General features: G+C 40.9%; 1 protein-coding gene across 1 annotated transcript in view; it reads right to left on the reverse strand.

The window, feature by feature from the left end:
* SLC2A4RG (SLC2A4 regulator) overlaps positions 1 to 27,768 on the reverse strand; it is a 273,776-nt gene that overhangs the window by 201,305 nt on the left and 44,703 nt on the right. The window contains exon 3 of the mRNA XM_053711990.1: positions 18,857 to 18,942. Coding sequence (XP_053567965.1) covers positions 18,857 to 18,942 — 86 coding nt within the window. The remainder of the gene's footprint in view (positions 1 to 18,856; positions 18,943 to 27,768) is intronic.

Below are 27,768 nucleotides of genomic sequence, written 5' to 3' on the forward strand. Positions count from 1 at the left end.
CGATTAGTTGTTGCAGCTCTAAAAATAACAAACTTTTGATTGAAGATATAAAACTAAGTATAATCACCATAGTCCTCTCACACATCCTATCTAGTCGTTGGGTGCAAGAGAATGACTGGGAGTGACGTAGAGGGGAGGAGCTATATGCAGCTCTGCTGGGTGAATCCTCTTGCACTTCCTGTTGGGGAGGAGTAATATCCCAGAAGTAATGATGACCCGTGGACTGATCACACTTAACAGAAGAAAAAAAGAAACATTTTTTTTAAAAAAAAGAGAACGGCGAAGGGGGGGGGGAGACGATAGGGAGTCAAACCCATAATCTTGAACCATTTCTTAACGGGTATCGACTATTACAATTTTTATTTAAATCTATTAATTATTCAGGGATTTTTAGTTTAGCTAAAAGTTTGCTCGCCTCTTTAGCCGTATCAGCATAGTGAATTTCATCCTTAACCCAAACTTTAAGCCTTGCTGGATAGATCAGGGTGGCCCGTATACCCAAGTTAATGAGTTTGGTGCATGTTGGGGATAACTCCCTTCTCTTGGTTGCCGTTTCAACCGAGAAGTCCTGGAACAGATAGATACTGGAGTTCCCCCAGAGAAATGGGCTGGTTTTTACAATAATATTGGAAGAGACTGATTTTATCCTGAAAATTCAATAGTTTAACTATGATTGGTCTTGGTCTAACTTTCCCTGTGTTATCTGGGGCAGGTCTCCCTAATCTGTGGGCTCTTTCGATAATAATTTTTGGATATGTAGTTGGAATTTTGAGTAGTTGAACTAATGTTTCAGTAATGAAGCTATTTAGATATTCGTATTGCTTCTCCTCTGGCACTCCTATGATTCTAAAATTGTTCCGTCTCGAACGGTTTTCTAAGTCCTCAATTTTAATTTTGAGTTTTTCAATTGTTGCTACGTTAGTTTTAGATCTTGTAGTATGTGTGACCGTTAGATCTTCAAGATCTGAAACCCTTTGTTCAAGTTCTTGTACTCTGTTAGAGAACTGCCTAAGTTCTTGTGTAAGTGACCTTATATCTTGCTTGATCTCTAACCTCAGAGTGTCAAACTTAGGGGCAAGTGCTTCTAAGATACTATCCACCAAGGCTTGGGTGTTTGAGGATTCGCTAGAATATGGAAGATTGCTGGGAGCTAGATTAGTATCCACTGAGGTATTTATTGAGCTTTTTGTTTTCCTATCTCTACTTTTGTTCGCCATGGTTGGAGAGGGGGTTTTACAGTGAATATTTAGGAATTTATCCATGTGCAGTGGACCAACCTGTGATCTAGGGCTGTGCTCTTAGTTTTAAATTTCCAAAGTGATGTTTTAGGTGAAGGGGAAAGAAGGAAAAAAAAAAAAAAAAAAGAAAAAAAAAAAGAAAAAAAAAAAAGGGAGGGGGAGTGGACCGCAAGGGGAGTGATGGGAAAGAATGTGGGGGATTGTGTGTGATGGTGATAGACAATTGAAGGGAATACGGAGATAATGTGAGAAAATTAACGTGTTATTATTAGTAGACAGACTCCAGTAAGGAGTCTGAATTTAGTGATTAGATGTGCAACCACAGCAGAAGTGAGTTTGAAGACACAAAAACAAAAGAAAAAAAAAAAAAAGAAGAAAAAGAAAAAGAAAAAAAAAAAGTGAGTCTGAGTTTAACCCCTTCTCTTCCTCCTGGCTCTTTGTTATTCAGTATTTGCTCTTAAAAGCTTCTTCCACTTATAATAACCCTATCCCCTGTTTGTATTTATTGTCAGGGCAGAGTTATTATGTTCCCCCTTCCTCTCCCCCCCTTCTTTCAAAAGGGAGAAGAAAAAAAGGAGAAGAAGATCTAGGGAGAGAGAGAGTCCCCTCACTAACCATGGAGGGCTACAATCTCTCCCAGGCTAACAAAAAAAGAAAAAAAATTTTTTTAACCCTGAGAGTTTTATATCATCTAGTTAATTTTACTGCTCAAGAGTCTGTTGCTTCCCTCGATTAAATTGACCCTTTAAACCTTTGATTAGAGGGGGCGGAGCCTGACCGAGCTCAGAGATGGCTGTGTAATCTCTGAGCGCCGTGCTGCCATCGACAAAAGTCAGCAACAAACTAACTCAAGAGGATATTTTTATCCTCCTAACATAGCCCAAAGACAGCTGATCCACCAAAGAGTGAATTCTCTGGTTTTTACACGCTGCCGCTTTAGCTTAAAGCCGGTCCACCTCCGCCAAAGGAAACATTTTCGCAGCCACGCAAGAAGAAGGGCCCCCAGGCTGAGGTAATGGCGCAGCGCAATCTTCACTACGGACACCCGGAGCTGCGCTAACCTACAACCAGACCGAATCGCGGTCAGCCGACCCTCCCCGAAAACTCCCCACCGGAGGTATAAATTACACTGCGCATCACGAGCAGTCGACACCGCAGGCTCAATACTTGACCTCATTTGCCAGCTCAGCGGTATTAAGGTAGGCCGCATCCTAGCGGACACACAAACAGGGCCAGCAATGACAGAACGCTATAATTAAATCATGGCACAAAAGCAATATTAAAAGGGTAGTAAATATACAGAAAGGAGACTTTGGACCAGGCTATATAACAGTCGGATTATAAAGAGGTCTCACTAAATAACGGATTACTCCTTCACCAAACATTGAGGATGTGATGAAGGAGGTGAGAAAACAGTAATACGCTCTTATGTATACCTAGTGAGGTAATCTGAAGGGGGATAACATTTCTTTGGACCCTAAAGATATAAAGGAAACTGGAATGGGTCATTCAGAAAGGTGGTATATTTCACTTTCAGCATATTTAATACAGCATAAGGGGACAGATGATACTCCATAAGAGCTACTATTAACACTAAAAGGCACCCTGTAGTGAAAACATAAAGGGCATATAAATATTAACCAGCAGAAGAAACTCTCCTTTCACTACTGTCATTAAAGTTAACAGAAACTGAAGAAGTTGGCTAAGGAGTCCACTATAGAAACAAATAACGCCAAACTATAACCATCTCACTCGCCATTCCTCCAGCCATTCAGGACCTACCTGCACAGTCTAGCTATACCACAGAATCCTATTAATACAGCACCGAGGTCAGGCTGCTCACAATAGTTCCGTGGCTAGCCATTATGTCAACCAGAAAGCTAACAAGGTGGAGATAAATCTAGCAAATCTTCCTCTGTCAGCACTTTCTTTAAGCCCCCTAAACACAGTAAAATCACAGAGCTAGCGATAATGGAGGGCAGGAGGGGACTCAGACCTGGAAACTACACCTCTCACATTCGAAGATGACAAAAATCCTGTAACTAAGGCCGATTTAAGAGACTTGGTCTCTAAACAAGATATCACTAGTAATTTCGAAAAGCTTTGGGAAAAAATTGACTCCATGCATCTGCAGTTACAGCAAATCTCAAAGACATACAGTCTGACATTACTGAACTAGGTGGCAGACTAGAAACACTTGAAGAACATAGAGACACAGTTTCAGATGAACTAGCAGCATCCTCCCACACCATTCAACTTCAACAACAATCTATCACAGAATTACAGGACAAAGTAGACGATCTGGAAAACAGATCCCGCAGAAACAATATCAGATTGAAGGGAGTCCCAGAGAGCATTGCCAATCCAGACCTTCAGACATACCTACAACAACTTTTTCGCAACATCACAGGAGACTCAGAAGAATCAGATTATGAAATTGAGAAGAGCACACAGAGCGCTACGAGCCACAAACCTAGGGAGGATGCTCCACCTAGAGAGTGTTACCATTAAGTTATCATTTTTTCAAGATAGAGAAAGAATACTTCAAGCTTCCAGGACCAAGCCAACATACAAATATCAAGGAAAATATAATACAATTTTTCCAGGACCTTAGACCTCCGAACACTTCAAAGGAGGAGTTCCCTACGCCCTTTGACTACCCTCTTACGAAAACACCAAATCAAATACAAATGGGGTTTCCCTTTTGCCGCTATATATCCTCAAAGACAACAAATCGTATACACTCCGGGACCAGGATGAAATTGGTCCAAACATGTAAACTCTTGGGACTAGATACTCCGCATATACCCACAGAGGACCAACAACAGAAATCATCTGTCCCCCCCAGACAGCCCAGATGGACAAAAGTGAATCACAAAGGAGTCCAAGAAATAGGATAACTCTACATGCTTCCAGCTTTTCTCCCCACCAGGACATCCTCTATGACCTAGAGTCCCCCCACTCTAGCTTTAGGTGTGTTTCGCTGAGAACACCAGTATCCTTACTAACATGACACCTGTTCTGAAGGATATCTTACCTCACACTCCCCTTTAGGGGGTATTATTATTACTTACATTTTCAGTTAAAGTGTTCAGACGCTGACAATATGGAAGCGTCATATTTATAGCCATGTTTAATATATTAGGATCAGTTCATATGTTGCTGACTTACTAGGTTTAGCTATATTAATGTATAGGGCAGCATTCCACCTTCATAAGGTAACGTTAACGCATATGCTATATGCTGTCCCATTTAAGGGGACTCAAGTTATGTTGTCATATATTTTGTTGTTTTTCTTGTTGTTTTTCTTGTTATTTTTCCTCTTTAATCTTATCTTTCTCTCTCTTCAAGGACGCCGGGCTGCTCCTCCCCTCAGACAAATTTGCTGTTACTTCCACCAACCGACTGACTTTCCCGACTTCTCCCAGACCGTATGTACCAATACACTCCATACCAGATTTACTTCTACTAGACCACCCACCATAATGACTTCTATGACCCCTCAGGATACCACCTTGTCTCTCACAATGTGAGAGGATTAAACACTAACGTCAAAAGGCGTACAGCCATATCTCAATATCAACATCTAGGGGGCCAACATCATATTTCTCCAGGAAACCCACTTCACTCAAGATATAATCCCCAAATATTGGGCTAAACAATTCACACAACACTACCATGCCTCCACTACCACCAAGAAGAGAGGTGTATCAATACTGATCCACTCCAGTTTACCCTTTGAACAACGAATCTACCATAGCAGATAAGGAGGGGGAGATATCTTATTGTTAAAGTGCCGTCTACTTGATTCAAGTATTGTCTTATGTAATGTTATGCTCCTAATGACAACCAACATACTTTTTTCAGTAAATTTCAGATTTAATCACCAACTGGTCTCAACATAAAATTATATTAGCGGGGACTTTAACATCACTATGGTTTAACATACGGATAGTAATATCAAACTAACTCCCAAAAACTTAGACACAACAGAAATAGTAAACTCTATCCAAGAACATCTAGCCCCACATGCACTGGTCGACTCCTGGCACTCACTATACGTCAAACCTACGGATACAACCTTCTACTCCTCAGCTTCATAAACATTATACGAGACTCGACTACATATACACAAGTTCAGATACTATTACCTCTTTTTAGAAGCTCGACAATTCACACCATGTGTATGGTCCGATCACTCTGGTTCTCATACTTCACCTAGAGGGGGTTTGTGGACACACTTAGATCCAGGACTTGGACCTATGACTCCACCTACTTGAAAGACCCCCTAATCAAAGATAGACTTAGTAAGCTACTTACTGAGATTCTGGGACATTAACAGGGGCTCTACAACTCAACCCAATCTCTCTCCTTGGGCAGCACATAAGACATACATTAGGGGGACTGCTTATACGGGAGGAAATCGCAACGGAATAGACAATATAAATCCATGATATCACACCTTCACGCAGAAATACGGGACCTTGAAGCCAACATAGATTAACCGGTAGAAATGACATCCTATCCACCTTAGAGACTAAAAGATCATACCTAGCTAACCTCCTAAACAATCAATCACTTAGAGTCGATCCAGAGACTCAACACACAAGTACTACATATACGCGAACAAGCCGGATAAATTCCTAGCACACAAATTGAGAGAAAGATGTAAAGCATCCACTATAGGGTCTATCCTACTCCCAAGTGGTGTTTCTGTGTCACATCCACAACATATAGTGGCCACTTTTGCAGACTTTTATGGGAAACTGTACGATGGAAACAAAGTAACACAACACAAGAGAAATAGTGTCCCAAACTACATTATTCCTGGAGGAAGCTGGGTTTGAACTCCCTCTCAAAGGATGACAGGCGGACACTTAAATGCCCCAATTACAGGGACAGGAAATACTAGGGTATAATAAAAGACCGTAAGTCAGGGAAAAGCTGCGGGTCCGGACGGTTTCGCTAGCGAATATTATAAAACATTTAAGGACATCTTAGTACCCCACCTCACTGATTTTTGTAATTTATATACTCGAAGGTCACACAATCCCGAACGACCTGGTTACAAGCTAGGATAGTGGTAATACCTAAACCGGGTAAAAAATCATAAGCTTGCTCCCAGTACCCGCCCTATCTCACTCAGTAATCAGCGACTTGAAGATCCTCACTAAGGTATTAGCCAATCGCCTAAAACTTATCCTTCCAAAATTGATCCATTTGGATCAAGTAGGCTTCATTAAGGATAGAGAAGCGCCTGATAATGTGCGAAGAAAGGCTAAATATAATAGATTATGTTGGAAAAACTGGAATGCCTTCTCTGCTCCTCTCGTTGGATGCAGAGAAGGCATTCGACTAGAATAGATTGGGATACATGAAAGCAGTTATGCTCCAGATGGGATTCGGAGGGGCCTTCATCAAAGCATTGAATGTGATATACTCGAGCTCCCCTCATCTCAGGTCTCCGTGTCGGGATATAAATCTAGATGCTTTCCCATATTAAACGGCTACTAGACAGGGGGGGGGGTAGTCCACTCTCTCCCCTTATCGTTTGCACTCTGCATAGAACCCTAGCAGCAAAAATTAGAAAGACACCAGAAATGTTTCAGGAGTTATGATTAAAGATCAGGAATACAAACTAACACTCTTTGCAGATGATATCCTGCTGTCATGGACTAAACCCCTCATAACACTACCCAACTTATACAAAATCCTAGAACAATTCTCCCAGATTTCAGGTTATAAGGTTAATCTGGATAAATGTGAAGCACTTTCCACTAGGTCTGCCCCAACCACACTAGAGAAGCTCATAGAAGTCAATTTTGACCTAAAATGGGCTACACACTCCCTCAAATATTTAGGAAATCTACCTCACAACCAAATTGACCACTACACACAAACGCAATTATGAGCCTATGTTCAGGGAAATTAGAAAACATCTCAATAAGTGGAAAGCACACACCTTCTCATGGATGGGCAGGGCTTGCTGCAGGTAAAGATGACTATCCTGCCCCGCCTACTATATCTATTCGTACACTTCCCATAGAGGTCCCAATAAAGATCTGAAAACACTCCAAGCAGAACTAATAACATTTATAAGAGGTAAGAAAATGGCTAGAATCTCTGCCACACTTATCACAAAACATAAGGTCTTAGGAGGATAGGAGCACCCAATCTCTTAGAATATTATAGAGCAGCGAGACTGATAGCACAAAACGGGTACTCATAGGTGGAATGAAGGGAGGAGGTCCTTTGGACCCAAAATAGAGGCAGACCTGAGGGGGTCCATTCATGTAGACTGACATTCTGTGGAACAAACCACCCTACAAAACCCACACCCGATAAATCCAGATCACATACATTCTTTGACAACACTACACACTTATGGTCACTATTTTACCAAACAACAAAAGTTATTACCTACTCAAACACTTATGTGATCCGATTAGATATCTCCTCTCCAACGAGGGTGCAGACTATAATCAATAAATGGGCTAACAAAGGATTATACAGGGTGGCAGACTGGCTAGATGGGAGAAAGTCAAAGACATCACTCAAATACAGACTCAACTGGGTTCAATAAAGCTCCAGTGGTTCCAGTATCTCAAGTCAACTCAGCATATTCAGAAAATATATTAGAACTTCCTATAATAGTACGCTCTCAACTTAGAAAGTCCTGATGAACACCACACACAGACCAAAGCTGGCGATATCTAGAATTTACTGTGAGATCCAATCACTAAGCAAAATGACCAAACCACTATACTTTTTACATTGGGAAGAGAGACCTTGACATGGTTAAAGATAAAAAGAGTATGGGATGAAATTTTTCACTCGGCCTGCCAGGTCTTCTGAGTGCAGACCTAAGAGAAAAATACGATCAAAACTATTGTACAGATGGTATTTAACCCCCAACCAAACCTACCATATGTCCCTCTCTAACAATAAATTCTGCTACAGGGGATGTGGAGAAATAGGGTCGAATCTTCACAGTGGTGGTGGGATTGCACCATAATACAGGCCAATATGGCTCAATTATCCTCCCTTCTGGGAGCGGTCCCTCGAGGAACATATCCAACTAACTCCTTCTCAAGCTGTTTAAATGAACCTACACAGCAGATTTAATAAACACATAAATATATTCATCAAGATTGCATGCACGGTCACCAGATATGAGTATTGCAAAATACTGGAAAACTTAAGCCCCCCCCTTGGGAGGAAGTATTTACTAGATTAACACTGACTTATCGCTATGTATGAATCTGCCTCTAAGATTCTAGATACACAACCACAATTCGGAGGAGAATATGGTTTTACTGGGACACTCAATCACCCACAGACATATAGGGCCTAGGGCTGTCAAAAATAATCGTCACACCGATGCATCACGATGCAGCAGTGAACGATTCTGCATCGGATGCAGTGAAGGCTCTTAATCGATTCCGGGTCAGTGACGTTCATGGGCAGGGGATTCGGTCATGTGAGGAAATGAGGTCTTGTACTGTCAGTTCCTGTTTTCCTCATAGCTCCGTTTTAAACTTTACTGTTGTTATGAAGCCACAATATAAGCCTTTCCAAGCCGCCTCCTCCCCTGTATGTCATTGCGTTTATATTTTTATTGGCAAGCAGCCATCGTTGGTGTCTTACCTGACCCCCGCGGTATTGTGAGGAAATGGAAACACTCTGGTTTACGCATAGCTCCGTTTTTAAAACTTCACTGTTATGGAGCCACAATATAAGCCTTCCAAGCCACCTCCTCCCCTGTATGTCAGTTCGTTTATTTTTTTATTGCAATTACTGTGAGTTTGCCCTCCCTTCACTGACTGCTGCTTTATTTAATACTATTGGTATTGGTAGGTACTAGCAGTCAGTGCCTATCACTGTTCTAGCTAGTGCAATAGTGTGCACGACAGAGAGAGGGCTCTCGGTAGCCAGGTGTCACAGGAATTCATATAATCCCTCTGAATTAGCTGCTGATAACGTAGAACAGTGATTAGGCACTGACTGCTAGTACTAGCCAATATCGAATAGTATTAAATAAAGCGAGCAGTCAGTGAAGGGAGGGCAAACTCACAGTACTTGCAAGATAAAAAAATAACGAAACTGACATACAGGGGAGGAGGAGGCTTGGAAAGGCTGTATATTGTATAAAGGACAGGTGACATAGAACAGGCAACTCCCAGATAGGCACCATTATCCCCATACATGCCTAGGCGAGGTCTGACAGGGAACTCCTGTGATTCAGGACCTTCCTGTGCACACTGCGCAGATATCTGACCCAGAGAGCATTACAAAAGACCTCCTCTCACATGTTCCGGTCAGGAATTTTATGACACCTAGCCTAAAGAGCCGACAGCAGCCTCGATGTAAACAGTGAATCTTTTCTTGTATTATAGATTCACTGTTTTACTGTTGCGGTCTCTGCTGCCTGTTTCCCTCTCTGTCAGATCCCCTAGCCCAAACGAGCATTTGAGTGGTTGCGGTTAAATCTTTTTGATGACTTACTGTATCTAATAGCAACCCTCAAATGCTCGTTTGGGCTAGGGGTTCTGACAGAGAGGAAACATGCAGCAGAGACCGCAACAGCAAACAGTGAATCTATAATACAAGAAAAGATTCACTGTTTACATGAGGCTGCTGTCGGCTCTTTAGGATTAGGTGTCATAAAATATCCTGACCGGAACATGTGAGAGGAGGTCTATTGTAATGCTCTCTGGGTCAGGTTTCAGATGTCTGCATGTACTCCGTGTGAATGTTTGAGTGAGTACACTGCTGCTGGTTTTCCTTTGTAAAATAAATCTACAGATACATTTCTGTGCATATTGTAGTATTATGTTTATAAGTGCTCTTCCATCTTACACAGTTTGTTTAAAAGGAATTATTATATATACACACACACACACACAATATATATATAATATATATATATATAAAATGTGTGTATGTATATATATATATTGTGGTGTGTGTGGTATATATATATATATGATGTGTGTGTGTGTGTGTGTATATATAATATATATATATATAATATATATATGTGTATGTGTATATATAATATATATATATATATACACACATATATAAATATATATATATATATATATATAAATAAATATATATAGTATATATATATATAATATATAAATATAGTTATATATAAATATGAAATAGAACAAGATCATGAAATCATAGGGCAGTAATCGTGATGCAGGCGCGATGCATCGTAGAATCGAATCGGTATCGAATCGTTACACATTGATAATCGTAATCGAATCGAATCGTGAGACAAGTGAAGATGCGCAGCTCTAATAGGGCCACTAAGAACCTTTTCAGATAAGGAACTAGGCGGTTTGGTTGCCGGGGGGGGCGGGGGGCCCCGACGTCCTTCTATACCTAATCTGAACTTTACTATTCTTCACTCTATCTAATTGTCGAGCAAGCGTTTTTAGCTACCTACAGATTACAATTGGTAGGCAACTCTTTTATCTAAACTCTTACTCTATCTTCCCTCTGTCCCTCTTTATTCTTTTCTCCTTTTAGTTAAAGATTTATGCCACTACTCTGGGTTTATACTGTGTTATTGAGGATAGTGAAACATGCCACCCTCTTAGACAAACTATGATCAAAGACATTTTCCACCCCACTCACTACCAATCCCATCAAGGACTTGGACTCTATGTTTTGGTGGATATGGCTACCTCGATTGCTAAACCGGGAGAAACGAAGCATAGTACTTTAAGACCCTGCATTATGTAATTATCAATGGACTCTAAGAGACTTTAGTGGGTGGCAGGAGACCCAGAAATTTTAGCACAGTTGCTTCATTTATACTTCCTATCCCCACTTATCAGATATATAAGAAAAAAAAAAAAAAAAAAAAAAAAAAAACGATGTATGGACCTCTGTTGTATAACGAGATTTTGTCTCTGTTCATATCAATAAAAAAGATTAAACATAAACCTTTTGATTTAATTCGATTAATGCAGAGAGTTAACTATATTTAAATAGTACGTGAGGTTTTTACAGCCTTTTCCCCTTTCCTCCCCTTCCTTTCTCCTCTCCTATACTACTTCACAGTTATTCACTTTTAAATGCAGCTTACTGACTTAAAATGAAAGCTTGTTTAATCCTGTTTTGAACCTGGGCCGCTAATTTTTACTGCCCTTTCCTATCTGCTCTCTGTAACGTCTCCCAATCTAATAAGGAGCTTCAGAGCTGAACGTGTTGCACCACCCGTATCTATTTCAAAGAATTAATAACAAATAAATTTGGTGGGAAAAACAACAATTTTTGCTTAAATCGTGTTACAATTAAGCCAGATAACACAATTGAGCAGTGACAATAACACAATTGAGCAGTAACCCAGCTGATATATAGACCCCGGTTTCACAGTTTTCACAGTACCTCAGTTATAACACAGTTATCCTCTATGTCACAATTATACCACATTTATCACAGTGTATACCCCCTTTATCGTATGTGTAAGGCCTATCACCAAATTAGTTCACAGATTTCAAATTGCTATTATTTGCATAATATATATCCAGTGTACCCTTATGTCCCTTGAACAATATAAGGCTCTTTTGGAAGTATAGGGGGTTTTTTAGGCGTAGGGTCTATTGACACATGGTAAAGTTTTACACAAGTTGACAGTGATACTTTAGCTTTACTTATACAACCAAAATCAGGATTATTATATTATCCCAATCTCCTGCAAGAAAAAAAAAAAGAAAATTTGATTGTCATAAGGTTCCCCCGTTCCAAGGTTAGTAGAGGACGGTCTCCCCCTTCTTCCTCCCTCTATCTCCCCAAAGTCAGATACACATACAACTCTTCACTCAGGGCCAGCTTGACTTCGTTTTGTCCAGTAAATAGTTCGGGTTTAACCCCCCTTATCCAGGCCAACCCAGTGGAAAAAAACAGAGGAGAAATGTTAAAAAAGTACCTGACCAGACATGTAAGCGTGGTGAACCTGTGGCTGTACTTCTCCCTTAAAGGCCGGCAGCAGTTTCCTTATGCAGCACCGGTGAGGAGGAGCACAGAGCCGGGACTGCTACCTCCAAGAACTTAGAGGGGGCTCCTGCCCTGAAGAGTGTGGAGCGTAGTCCATATGCTTAGAGCTGATTTACAGCCAAGCCCTCCTTTTCACAGGGAAGCCGCCACAGGGTATGATTAAGAACAAAAAAAAGCAAGGGGCTCCTCCGGTCCGACGGTCGCAACCAGCCCGGCCCGCCAACCCCTGTCAATCTGGCTCGTCCAGAAACCCGGTTACCTCAACTACCACAGCGTACGTGATGCCTGCAGGCTCCTTTCTGTGTTTCCGTCACTCGAACCATCTCCGCCTGCGTCTCAGTCACCTGACCTCCGCGACTCCGTACCAGGTCCCCCCTCACGCAGCAGCGGTGGGAAGGGGGAAGACGACTCTGCACAGGACTTGGTCGTGACTGGACTTCTCCGCTTGATGCCTCTGCAAGCAGGATAGGTACGCGGGGGGATTCACCTCCGGCTCTTGACACTGGTGTTTCCCAAACAGATACGTGCTGTCACCAGGTACCTGTTTGTTCTATCAGGTCATATCCTGATCCTCTCGTATCGGTTAACTTTCAGGCGTCCCCCTTCCCACCCTCAGAACAGGGTCTCTGCTGGGGTGGAAAAAAAAGGAACGCTCCTGTTCAATTGTTTTATTAGTTAGCGTTTCTTTGCCAGTATCCTTGCAAGAGGTGAGCAGGAAAAAAAAAAGGGGACCCGTGTACATGCAGGTAGATGGTTAGCAATCAGTCTTTTTCAACCCTTATACCTTCAGTTTAGTGGCGTTGGTTTAGCACTATTGAGCGCTCCGGTAGTGATGATTTGCTGAGCTTAGCAAGCCCGCCCAAGCTCTGAGCTTTTCAGGCGCGAGACTTTCCACCACCGCCAGCAGCTCACTGGGAAATAACAGAGCAGGTGGTTCACCTGAGCTTCCCACACATGCTCCTCCCCCGACACCTCCAGAGGCCTCATTTTTAAAGGCCCATGTGGAAGCCACAAGTCTCTAGTAGAATGAGCTGTAATCCTTTCAGGGGGCTGCTGTCCAGCAGTCCTCATAGGCTAAGCGTATTATGCTCCGAAGCCAAAAGGAGAGAGAGGTTGCCAAAGCTTTTTGACCTCTCCTCTTGTCCAGAGTAAACGACAGACAGGGCAGATGTTTGACGAAAAATCTTTAGTAGCCTGTAAGTAAAACTTTCAAGGCACGGGACATACGTCCGAGATTATGCAAAAAGACGTTCCTTCTTTGAAGAAGGATTAGACACAATGATGGAACAACAATCTCTTGATTGATATTCCTGTTAGAAACCACCTTAGGTAAAAAACCCAGGTTTGGTACGCAGAACTACCTTGTCTGAATGAAAAATCAGATAAGGAGAATCACAATGTAAGGCAGATAAATCAGAGACTCTTCGAGCCGAGGAAATAGCCATCAAAAACAGAACTTTCCAAGATAAAAGTTTAATATCAAATGGAATGAAGGGGTTCAAACGGAACCCCTGAAGAACTTTAAGACCAGGTTTTAAGCTCCACGGGGGAGCAACAGTTTTAAACACAGGCTTAATCCTAACCAAAGCCTGACAAAATGGCGCTGGACGTCTGGAACTTCTGCAGACGCTTGTGCAAAAGAATAGGACAGAGCAGAGATCTGTCCTTTTAAATAACTAGCTGATAAGCCTTTGTCCAAACCCTCTTGGAGAAAGGACAATATCCTAGGAATCCTAACCTTACCTCCATGAGTAACTCTTGGATTCACACCAGTAAAGATATTTACGCCATATCTTATGGTAGATTTCCTGGTGACAGGCTTCCGAGCCTGTATTAAGGGTATCAATGACTGACTCGGAGAAGCCACGCCTTGATAGAATCAAGCGTTCAATCTCCATGCAGTCAGTCTCAGAGAAATTAGATTTGATGATTGAAAGGACCTTGTATTAGAAGGTCCTGCCTCAGAGGCAGAGTCCATGGTGGAAAGAGATACATGTTCCCCTAGGTCTGCATACCAGGTCCTGGTGGCCACGCAGGCGCTATCAGAATCACCGATGCTCTCTCCCTGTGTGATTTTGGCAATCAGTCGAGGGAGCAGAGGGTAACGGTGGAAACACATAGGCCAGGTTGAAGAGAACAAGGGAGCTGCTAGAGCATCTATCATGCGTTGCTCCCGGGTCCCTGGACCTGGATCCGTAACAAGGAAGCTTGGCGTTCTGGCGAGACGCCATGAGACCAGTTCTGGTTTGCCCCAACAATGGACCGGATGAGCAAACACCTCCGGATGGAGTTCCACTCCCCGGATTGAAAAGTCCTGATGACTTAGAAAATCTGCCTCCCAGTTCTCTACGCCTGGGATGTGGATCGCTGACAGTGGCAAGAGTGAGACTCATGCCCAGCGAATTATCTTTTAGACTGTCCAACATCGCTAGGGAACTTCTGGTTCCCCCTTGATGTAAGGCCACAGTCGTGATGTTGTCGACGACTGAAATCTGATGAACCTCAGTGTTGCTAACGGAGGCCAAGCTAGAAGAGCCTTGAATATTGCTCTTAACTCCAGAATATTTATTGGGAGGAGTTTCTCCTCCTGAGTCCACAATCCCTGAGCCTTCAGGGAGTTCCAGACTGCGCCCCAACCTAGAAGGCTGGCATCTGTTGTTACAATCGTCCATATCTGGCCTGCGAAAGGTCAATACCTTGGACAGATGGACCTAGAAAGCCACCAAGAGAGATGAATCTCTGGTCTCTTGATCCAGATTTAGTAGAGGGGACAAATCTGAGTAATCCCATTCCACTGACTTAGCATGCATAATTGCAGCGGTCTTGAGATGGCAGGCGCGCAAATGGCACTATGTCCATTGCCGCTACCATTAAGCCGATTACCTTCCATGCCACTGAGCCACTGACGGGCGTGGGACTGGAATGAAGGACACGGCAAGCATTTAGAAGTTTTGATAACCTGGACTCCGTCAGGTAAATTTTCATCTCTACAGAATCTATAAGAGTCCCTAGGAAGGGAGACTCTTGTGAGTGGTGATAGAGAACTCTTTTTCCACGTTCACTTTCCACCCCTTGCGACCTCAGAAATGCCAGAACTATCTCTGTATGAGACTTGGCAATTTGAAAGCTTGAACGCCTGTATCAGGATGTCGTCTAGATACGGAGCCACCGCTATGCATCGCGAGTCTTAGAACCGCAAGAAGTGAGGCCCAGAATCTTTGTAAAAATTCTCGGGGGCAGTGGCCACCCGAAGAAAGGAAAGCTACATAATTGGTAATGCCTGTCTAGAAGCAAACCTTAGGAACCGATTGATGATCTTTGTGAAGTCGGTATGTGAAGGTAGGCATCCTTAAAGTCCACTGGTGGTCATGTACTGACCCTCTGGGATCATGGGTAGGACGGTCCGAATAGTTTCCATTTTGAATGATGGAACTCTGAGGAATTTGTTTAAGATCTTTAGATCCAAGATGTGGTCTGAAGTGTTCCCTCTTACTTGGGAACCACCAACAGATTTGAGATAAAATCCCTGTCCTTGTTCCGTCCCGGGAACTGGATGGATCACTCCCATTACTAGGAGGTCTTGCACACAGGCTAGGAATGCCTCTTTCTTTATCTGGTTTGCCGATAACCTTGAAAGATGAAATCTCCCTTGTGGAGGAGAAGCTTTGAAGTCCAGAAGATATCCTGAGATATGATCCTCAACGCCCAGGGAACCTGAACATCTCTTGCCCACGCGCTGGGCGAAAGAGAGAAAGTCTGCCCCCCACTATATCCGTTTCCGGATAGGGGGCCGTTCCTTCATGCTGTCTTGGGGCAGCAGCAGGCTTTCTGGCCTGCTTGCCCTGTGTTCTAGGACTGGTTAGGTTTCCAGGCCTGTCTGGAATGAGCAACAGTTCCCTCTTGTTTTGAAGCGGAGGAAGTTGATGCTGCTTCTGCCTTGAAATTTCGAAAGGCACGAAAATTAGACTGTTTGGCCTTTGATTTGGGCCCTGTCCTGAGGAAGGGTATGACCCTTGCCTCCAGTAATGTCAGCAATAATTTCCTTCAAGCCAGCCCGAATAAGGTCTGCCCCTTGAAAGGAATGTTGAGTAATTTAGACTTTGAAGACACGCAGCTGACCAGGATTTAAGCCATAGCGCCCCTACGCGCCTGGATGGCGAGATCCGGAATTCTTAGCCGTTAGTTTAGTCAAATGAACAATGGCATCAGAAACAAATGGGGGGAGTTAGCTAGCTTAAGCGTTCTAAGCTTGTCAATTTCATTCAATGGAGCTGTCTGGATGGCCTCTTCCAGGGCCTCAAACCAGCATGTCGCCGCAGCAGTGACAGGCGCAATGCATGCAAGGGGCTGTAAAATAAAACCTTGTTGAATAAACTTTTCTTAAGGTAACCCTCCAATTTTTTATCCATTGGATCTGAAAAAGCACAACTGTCCTCAACCGGGATAGTGGTAAGCTTTGGCTAAGTAAGAGATCTGCTCCCTCCACCTTAGGACCGTCTGCCATAAGTCCCGTGTAGTGGCGTCTATTGGAAACATTTTTCTAAATATATGAGGTGGGGAAAAGGGCACACCGGGTCTATCCCACTCCTTGCTAATAATTTCTGTAAGCCTTTTAGGTATAGGAAAAACGTCAGTACACACCGGCACCGCTAGTATATATCCAGCCCTACACAATTTCTCTGGGAATTGCAACTGTCTTACAGTCATTCAGAGCAGCTAATACCTCCCCAAGCAATACACGGAGATTCTCAAGCTTAAATTTAAAATTAGAAATCTCTGAATCAGGGTTTCCCCCCGAGTCAGAGATGTCACCCACAGACTGAAGCTCTCCGTCCCTCATGTTCTGCATATTGTGACGCAGTATCAGACATGTCTCTTAACAGCATTTGCGCGCTCTGTATCTCTCCTAACCCCAGAGCTATCGCGCTTAGCCTCTTAATTCAGGCAATCTAGATAATACCTCTGACAGGTGATTAATTCATGATTGCAGCCATGTCCTGCAAGGTAATCGCTATGGCGTCCCTGATGTAATTGGCGCCATATTAGCGTGCGTCCCCTGAGCGTGAGGCGAAGGGTCTGACACGTGGGGAGAGTTAGTCGGCATAACTTTTCCCCTCGACAGAACCCTTCTGGTGATAATTCTATCATATATAAAGACTGATCTTTACTGTTTAAGGTGAAATCAATACATTTAGTACACATTCTCCTATGGGGCTCCACATGGCTTTTCAAACATACTGAACAAGTAGGGTTCCTCTGTGTCAGACATGTTTAAACAGACTAGCAAAGAGACTAGCAAGCTTGGAAAACACTTTAAAACAAGTTTAGCAAGCATATAAAAAACGTTACTGCGCCTTTAAGAAACACAAAATTTCCCAAATTTTTAAAAAACGGTGTGAAAAATATGCAGTTACACTAACGAAATTTTTTACTAGTGTATGTTAATAAGTTACAGAGCATTGCACCCACTTGCAAATGGATGATTAACCCCATAATAACAAAAACGGAATAACAAACGACAAAAACGTTTATTTATAACAGTCACAACAACTGCCACAGCTCTACTTTGGCTTTTTACCTCCCTCAATACGACTTTTGAAGCCTTTTGAGCCCTTCAGAGAAGTCCTGGATCAATGCAGGAAGAAGCTGGATGTCGTGTGTCTGTAATTTTTGCTGTGCAAAAAAAAACGCTAAAATAGGCCCCTCCCACTCATATTACAACAGTGGGAAGCCTCAGGGAACTGTTTCTAGGCAAAATTCAAGCCAGCCATGTGGAAAAAAACTAGGCCCAATAAGTATTATCACCAAACATATGTAAAAAAACGATTAAACATGCCAGCAAACGTTTTAAAATACACTTTTATAAGAGTATGGTATCTCTATTTAATAAGCCCTGATACCAGTCGCTATCACTGGCATTTAAGGCTTTACTTACATTACTTGGTATCAGCAGCATTTTCTAGCAAATTCCATCCCTAGAAAAATATTTTAACTGCACATACCTTATTACAGAAAACCTGCACGCTATTCCCCCTCTGAAGTTACCTCACTCCTCAGAATATGTGAGAACAGCAAAGGATCTTAGTTACTTCTGCTAAGATCATAGAAAACGCAGGCAGATTCTTCTTTCTAAATACTGCCTGAGATAAACAGTACACTCCGGTACCATTTAAAAATAACAAACTTTTGATTGAAGGAAATAAACTAAGTATAAAAACACCACAGTTCTCTTACGACCATCTTAGTTGAGAGTTTGCAAGAGAATGACTGGGATATGGCAGTGAGGGGAGGAGCTATATAGCAGCTCTGCTGTGGGTGATCCTCTTGCAACTTCCTGTTGGAAGGAGAATATCCCACAAGTAATGGCTGATCCGTGGACTGGATACACTTAACAAGAGAATGTGATTATTTTCAAAGGTGGTGATTCTTTTCAAGTACCATATATATATATATATAATATATATATATATAATATATATATATATATATATTATATATATAATATATATATATAAAAATAATAAATATATATATATAAATAAAAACAGAATTATGAAGTCTCCAGGAATGATTTCTTACAACAAAGCTCACAGAAAAAATACCTGACAGGATGTTCTCATGCTCCTGGCACAAAAGGACTGGAGCACAGGCTGTGTTAAATGCAGCTGCAGCAATTGCTTCGTCCAACCTAAAGAAAAAAGGGAAACAATAGTATAAAAAAACAAAAGCAGAAACTGAAAATTATAAACATCTCCATAAAGCTCATCATATTGCTCAAATAGCAATATCATCGCAGCTTCCCTTATATCTAAATAACCTTCACAACACCCCTTACTTGTAACACTTTTACGCAACGTACTTTATTTTCTCCATTCTAGCTCCTCTCTGTACCCACCTAACTCATAAAACTGAACGCTATAATGCTCTGTAGGCTCATTATCTGCTCATAGATATAAAGCTCCTTGAACTATTCATGTTAGTGAAATAATTTAATGTACTTTGGGTTTTGGTTGGATATATTTGTCTGTATGCAGTGCGTTTTACTGGATGAGCTTCATCTCAGATTTTTTTTTAATTTGTTTTTTTTAAGATAAATTTGGACTTTGTGGATGACCTTTCTTGCTGGAGTAACTTCAATTTCTCTCCATACTTGAAAGTTTTGAACATCGGGCCCTAAATGACAAAAGTTGAAGAAGATGCAGAAATCAGGGATGCGCAATTCCTATCGCCCGGGACATGCAGTTTTTGTGTGCCGGCATGTGTTTTTTTTTTTCTTTTTCATTTAGCCCTGCTGCAGACAAACAGACCGCAGCAAGGCTAAAGCTTTTTTTTTTTTTTTTTTTTTTTTTGGCTCCATTATATGGCCAAACACTCTCAACCTTGCTGGGACACTAAAAGGATAGAGGCATAAGTGAAAAAGTAATAAGGACAGATAAGCCTCACTTTAATCCCCTGAGAGAAGGTTGCCCTAATAAGCACTAAGTATGGCAACGCTCCCATTGAGCATTCAAGTGTATTCAATGAGCAGATGGAACCTATTAAGGGAACACAAAGAGGCACCACATAGGGTGATATTGGCTTGGGATCGTCAGATAACAATGAGGTGTTGAAAACCCTTCAAGGTGGCTACTTACAAGACGTGGCGGCACAACCGGAGTGCCTAGCTGAACAGTAAGGGACCAACAGAGTCGCTCGTAAGACTCCACAGGAAGCTGGAGTGTTGTACGCCAGGTCACGTGGCAGGGCAGGCCAATCACAGAGAAGGTGTAGTAAGCCAGTCACCAGTAATAGAAGGGATAGCTAACAATACCCTGGACGTCACGTATGAGTTGGGAAATCGCATATGCATATAGCGATCTTCCAATAATGTAATAAGGAGAACGGAGCAAGTAGATAAAACAAGTGTGTATACTTTATTGTACAACACTAACACAGCAACGCGTTGCCTTTGCATCAAGTGTATTCAATGTAGCGAACAGTGCAGCCTGTATTGAATTGGCTGAAGTGCTGCTGAAGCGGTGGAACAGTGGACAGGGATGCATGCCAAACCCCTCTCCTGTTGTTGGAAAATGTTTAACCCTTCTCTAGTCACAGGAGAGATCAAGCGCCGCATCCCCCACCACGCAGCCAATGATGTGTTGCTGGACTCAGTTGCCTCCATCCTGTCACCGGAGCGCTGAAGAGATAGATCCGCTGCCCCAGCAATCCTTAAAGAGACAATCAGTGCCGGATTAACGTGGGGGGCTGGTCAGAACAAGCAGGATGCGAGAGAGGGGTTAGCACACCCAAGTTTAGAGAAGTACCGGCGGTAAGTGTTGGTTTACAAGATTTATTTGTGATGTGGATTTACGATGCACACGCTGTAGCGCTCACTGTATACAGCATGAGCGAGCTCGTAAGCTGTTGATGGGGCCGATGAGTGAGGAGGAGCTGTATAGCAGCTTGAAAGAGAAGTTGGTGAGAGTGAGACAGGAGAGCAGGAGTTGTAAACAGTAGGGCGATTTTGAATGCGTGATCAAAAATGATTATTTAGCATTAAGCTCAGGAGAGGGGGGTAAGGATGATGCATGTTTGGGGGGGATTCAGGGGGGAGTCCTAGTTAAACTTTAAAGTTGCTAGTGCACCTGACCGGCTATCATAATTTATGTTAATCACTTAAAGATTCATCCATATCTCTCAAAGAAAAACTGAGGTTTTTCAAATGTATCATTTATTTTAGTTCTCACTTATATTTAACATTAATGCTATACATCACTGGTCATTTGTTCATAGTTTAAATCAGTGGTTCACAACTGTGCGCCGTGATTGATATACAGGGGCGGTTGCAACCGCAAAATATATTGGACGCACCAATTTGTTCATGAATGATGCGCCGCAACACGGAGCGCCGGAGAATGAACTCACCCCAGATTTGGACTACACAAGAGGTACTGTCAGGAGCAAACACGTAGTTTAAAGGAGCCAAAGGGAGGTACCTTACAGTAAGCAAGAGAGCTGCTGTCCTAGCCGAGTGCTAGCAGGGAATAAATACTTCAAAAAGGGTTTCTCCTCTAAGCATTACTGAAGGAAACAGTAAATATGGTATAGGTTCAGGCACAAAACTGCAGGAGAGATGAAGTAGTTAAATGTTAACATACCTGTATTCAAAATCTTAAACAGGACAATACAGGGACTCTAATAAATACATAGGCGGTTTAGCCCTAATATTGTGTGGAAGTGCAACAGTTTAGCCTGATATTGTGTGGCAGTGCAGAGGTTGTAGCCCTAATATATCGAGGCTGTGGCAGTTTTTATGCATTATTGAACTGTGACCACTGTCTGTTTAGCTGCATATTCGGTCTCATCCACATCCTCTGCATTATTGAACCTATTACTGGGAGTTTTTGAGACAGTCTGGTACTTATCCATTGTTTACCTACATACCCACATTTTAAAGGAGACACTCAGGGTTTTATTAAATTTTCATGATTCAGATAGAGCATGTAATTTTATACAACTTTCCAATTTACTTCCATTAAAATGTGCAGAGTCTTTTATATATATACACTTTTTTGAGTCACCAGCTCCTACTGAGCATGTGCAAGAACTCAGACTATACGTATATGCATTTGTGATTTGGCCGATTGCTATCACATGGTACAGGGGGAGTGGAAAATACATAACTTTGAAATGTGTTAGAAAATAATCTACTGCTCATTTGAAATTCAGAGTAAATGCTATTGTATTGTCTTGTTATCTTGCATTTGTTTGATTATGCAAAGCTACTGTGTTTACTGGTCATTAATTGTAAGTGAGCACAGACTATTTACTTACTTACCTACAGATACAATAGAGTTTCTTAAAACAAAGAGACTCCTTTCCTTATTTGGTATTTGAGCAAGTTACTGTTACAGTTATCACATTAATTATATTACTGTAATGGCAAGTGCATATTATTTATCTTCTTAAAAAAATAGACAAGTTTTTATTTAATAAGCACACTAGGTCTAAAAATAAAGAGGATGCACCACAAACTAGTGGCCGGTTGTGTGAAGAAGCGTAAATATCGTAAATATGACAATTATATTGATTTTGGCTTCACATTAACAAATGTCAATGGTGAAGAGAAGACCACAGTGTGTAGTATGTTTGAAGATTTTGGGCTCCAGAGTGCATGATTCCAAGTAAGCTAAAACGCCATTTAGAAACCAAACATTCAAACATGGTTGGTAAATCTTGAGACTACTTTACCAGAAGGTAAAAGAATTTAAACAGCAACAAGGTACTTTTCCTCTGCATTTGTCAATACCAAACAATGCTAGCCTCATACAACGGTTGCATATAGAGTTGCAAAGTGTAAAAAGCCACATACCATCGCAGAGCAACTAATTCTACCGGCTGCTATAGATTTGGTGAACATTATGATCGGCGAATCTGCGGGAAAACTGCTTTCAATGTGCCTTTGTCAGTTGCAGAATTCAGCACATGGGATCTCAATGATCAATTAATTGAGAAACTGAAAGGAAAGGAATTTGGGCTTGCAGCTGGATGAGGCCACAGACAATGAGGATGCACATTTGATTTGCTATGGTAACGGTTTGTAGATGGTAATGACATGGGGAAGACCTCAAGACTTGTTCGAGATCCTGGAAACATTTATGGTTGAAAATAACTTGGAATGGAAAAAAGTGCGTTGTGTCTGTACTAATGGAGGTCGTTCAATGACCGTGACCGCTATGGGAGGATTGCAGGCGCTTATCAGAAACAAAAGCTCCGAATGCAAAGTAGACCCATTGCTTTAATTCATAGAGAAGCACTTGCATGAAAGTATTTGAGGATCCTCCATTGAAATCTGGTTTTTAGAATGTGGGTGAATTGTAAACTTTATAAAAACTAGGCCAGTGAAAGCAAGGTTTTTTCAAACAATTGTGTGGAGGATTGGGAGCCAAATACATTTCTTTGTTGCATTACTGTCACCCACGATGGCTCTCTTGTGGCAATGTATTGTCCCGTACATTTCAATTACGGCAAAAAAATCTACATTTTTATTGAAGAAGAAAAAACTCGAGTATGCCAAACACTTTGAAAAATACTTTCAAGAAGATGATAGTGATATATTTGCATATATTCAAGAACCCATCAGAGTTCAAAGCTCCATCTGGATTAACTTCTGCAGAAGATGAAAATCTTATTGAGCTTACTTGCGACAATACGCTCAAGGTAACATTTGCAAGCATGAAACTTACTGACTTTTGGCTATCAGTAAAAGATGAAATATCCACTGCTAATTGGTAAAGCTCAGCAAATCTTAATTCCTTTTGCAACATCATATTTATGCAAAGCTGGGTTTTCGGCAGTCGCTGTGATAAAAGCAAATACTGTGCGAAAATTAACGTGAGACAGGAAATGAGGGAGGCTGTAACCAGTTTAATTTCTGAGATTTCAAAAGATATTCAGTGAACAAAAGGCTCATCCATCTCACTAATTATTCCAATCAATAAATTGTTTGTGATTTCTGTAATGTTTGTTGTTGAATCTTTTCAAAATAAAAAGATTATTATTGCTGGTTCCTTATGATTTTATTTTAAAGGGACAGTCAACACCAGAATTGTTGTTGTTTTAAAAAGAAAGATAATCCTTTTTTACCCATTGCCCAGTTTTGCACAACCAACACAGCTATAATACACGTTTTATCTCTGTGAATTATCTTGTATCTAAGTCTCTGCAAACAGCCCCCCTTATTTCAGTTCATTTGACAGACTTGCATTTTAGCCAATCAGTGCTCACTCCTCTGTAAATTCACGTGTGTGAGCTCAATGTTATCTATGTGAAACACATGAACTAACACCCTCTAGTGGAAAAACTTGCAAAAATGCTTACAGATTAGAGGCGGCCTTCAAGGTCTAAGAAATTAGCATATGAACCTCCAGGTTTAGCATTCAACTAAGAATACCAAGGAACAAAGAGAAGTTTGTGATAAAAGTAAATTGGAAAGTTGTTTAAAATTACATTGCCTATTTGAATCATGAAAGGTTTTTTTGGACTTGACTGTCCCTTTAAGTGTAAATGTGTGATAATTTGCGTTTAATACTAACTGCACCAAGCCACCAACTGTGCACTGCAACTGTCAGGTATGGTAATATAGAACTATGGTTTGACTTGGAAAAATCTTGAAAGATTAAGTGCGCCCGTTGAACCAAAAAGTTTGTGAACCACTGGTTTATATGTATATTTTTTTCATCTGTGACCAGAACTGTGGAGGACTGTATTGTCCGTATCAAGATTTTATGTCAAGTTTTATTTTATCTGAAAATAGTGACTGCATAAGTGGTGTAAATGTGCAGAAGTACTGTATTTAGATACTTTGAATGTGAACTTATTTATGAACCTCAATAAAAAAACAATATATTGTTTAACTGTTCTAGACAATTATTCAGCTCCCAAGATTGCTGTAAAGTCTGAATATCAGTTGGCATAGTTAATATTAGGGAATACTATCATACTATAAATATTTAATATCCACCTTGTAGGGAGATAACTTTATGAAATTATTTTGTGGGCAATTACTGTACTGTTGCGTGTGTGTGTTTATGTGTGTATGAGTGTGTGGGTGTGTTTACATTTACATGTGTGTGTATACGCATGCATTAGTGTGCATGTCTGTGTGTATGTATGAATGAATGAAATGAATGAATGTATAAAGGAATGTATGAAGGAATGTATGAATGAATGTATGAATGAATTAATGTTTTTGTGTATAAGAGTGTGTATTCAAAATCTTCAGTCCAGGCCCATTAAGCCCTTAATGTATATAAATCGCCACACAGCTCCTGAGTAGCTCTTAGTGTACTAAGAGGCTCCACATAAGATACTAAGTACCCATAACCAGTGTGCTCAGCTATGTTGCTGAATGTGAGCCAATAAAAACCTTTCACGATAACAAATAATACCACTAAATAAAATACATTTTACTCATAACCACAAGCAGTGTGGACACACCTGGGTGCCTGACGCAGTTCTTGAGAATTCCTTGACTAGAACACTGAACATGGCAGGCAATAAAACCTGCCTAACAAAAAGTCAGACATCTGATCCTGAAGAGTAAGTATGTTTTGGATTTTTGGCACCACCCATTATCCTCAGTCCATGCATTGTGTACAGTATAATGTCATTATCCAGGTCTCAAAATCTCTTACCTATTTTGAAAACATGCTAAAGTTTTTGCTGAAAATCATAAAATCTCATATGGAATTTCATAGTTTGAACTGATTTATGTCTGGTCTTTTTTTGCGAATCAGGACAACGTAGAAACGTCATGAGAGACAAGTAGATTGGGCTCCCGGCTTTAGTACCTTGGACAAGAATTTTTTTTAAAAAAATTCCACACTACTGTAGATACAAATAATTAGTGAAGCAATAGAACATTGCTGTATACAATCTTTTATCAAGTAGTATTCTTTACATTTCTGTTTTTCGCTTGGTCATTTATCTTTTTAGTTCTGGAGATCAGCAGTTTAACGTAACAATAGGTGGCATTATTTGTCTGCGTGATTGGTCTACACTATTTCCATTATGTTTATTACAAGGACCAACTACATGGACTAACTAATTTATTTATATGTTCTTCTCCTTGACTTACCTTACCACAATTAAAAGGGACAGTATATAAACCAATTTTCATATAAATGCATGTAATAGACACTACTATAAAGAATAATAAGCACAGATACGGATATAAAAATCCAGTATAAAACCTTTTAAAAAAATTAATTCGAAGCTTCCAGTTTAATACTGTTAATGAGTTTAGGCTGGGACACCCACTGAAAGGGGCTAATAGCAGACCCTCCCCTGTATATGAAAAGACCCATTATCAGAAGCAATCTTAATTCTGTATACATCAGTATACATCTAGGAACTTTGGGGGCTTGGTTAGTAGTGCTGAAAATCAGCACAATTTTTTTTAGAAATAAGCAAAAAACTTATACATTTTTACAAAAACACCACCAGATGGGCTATATAAATAGATGTCCCTTTACAATTTTTCACTAAGGGCATTAAAAATGCTCCTAAGCTCTCAAACATTACAAAGTTTTGGAAGCAGATATCATTCAGCTTGAGCACATCTTAAAAATGAGCACATTTACATTTGATTCCTGAGTGGTTGTGATCTGTACTCTAAATGGAGATAATTGATCGTCAAATTACAGTTTGGGGACTTATCCCATGAATGCTAATGTAATGCAAACAAAACCCAAATCCTCCTTTGCTAATCTGTATAATCCAAAACTTGCACATAACAAAACCACAGACAATACAGAAAATTGATTTTGCAAGTCATCTTTACCAAGCAGTATCCAAACATCATTTATACTGGGAAAGCTTCATACAACACAGCTAAAAAAGATTCTTTTCATTTGCTCTTACAACTACGAGAGTCAATTATATTCATACCCTTGATTCACTTAATTAAATCTTACTTGGAAAACAAAAAATGATGCCAACATTAGGCACGAGAGGTTAACAGTGAGGTAGGGTGGCACATTCACATATCCTATTATGTGGCCCTAAAAACTTCAACTCTTCAGTGAATGGGCCGCATGTTCCTTTCATATGGCAAGATTACACTCTGTCTAATGTTATCCACTGTATAAATCAAAAACAATAACGTGTAGCCACCAATCAGCAAGCACTACCCAGGGCGCTAACCAAAAAGGGACCGGCTCAAAGCTTACATTCCTGCTTTTCAAATAAAGATACCAATGAGAACGAAGAAAAATTAAAAAAATAGGAGGTAAATTAGAAAAGTGGCGAGTGTTCTGAGTCATGAAAGAAAAAAAATGTATGTTTCATATCCCTTTAATCCTGCGGCTTTCAAGTTGATTGTAGTAGAATTAACTCCAGCATAAGATTTTTAGAATGGAGATTGAAATTTATCCGCATTTTTCTTGGGTGGTTTGTTAAAAGGGACAGTCTACTCCATGAATTTTCATTGTTTAAAAAGTTAACCAATCATTACCCATTTCCCCAGTTTTGCGATAACCAACCATGAGCTAGTGACGTATGGGACATACAATCCTACCAGGAGGGGCAAAGTTTCCAAAACCTCAAAATGCCTATAAATACACCCCTCACCACACCCACAATTCAGTTTTACAAAACTTTGCCTCCTATGAGGTGGTGAAGTAAGGTTTGTGCTAAGATTTCTACGTTGACATGCGCTTCTCAGCATTTTGAAGCCCGATTCCTCTCAGAGTACAGCAAATGTCAGAGGGACGTGGAGAGTATCACCTATTGAATGCAATGAGTTTCCTAACGGGGGTCTTTTTTATAGGTTCTCTGTTATGGGTCATAGAGATTCATCTCCTACCTCCCTTTTCAGATCGACGATATACTCTCAATTTACCATTACCTCTACTGATAACGGTTTCAGTACTGGTTTGGCTATCTGCTATATGTGGATGGGTGTCTTTGGGTAAGTATGTTTTTATTACTTAAGACACCTCAGCTATGGTTTTGGCACTTTATTTGGGGAAAG

This window comes from Bombina bombina, chromosome 1, assembly GCF_027579735.1.
Source record: "Bombina bombina isolate aBomBom1 chromosome 1, aBomBom1.pri, whole genome shotgun sequence".
NCBI classification, from domain to species: Eukaryota; Metazoa; Chordata; class Amphibia; order Anura; family Bombinatoridae; genus Bombina; species Bombina bombina.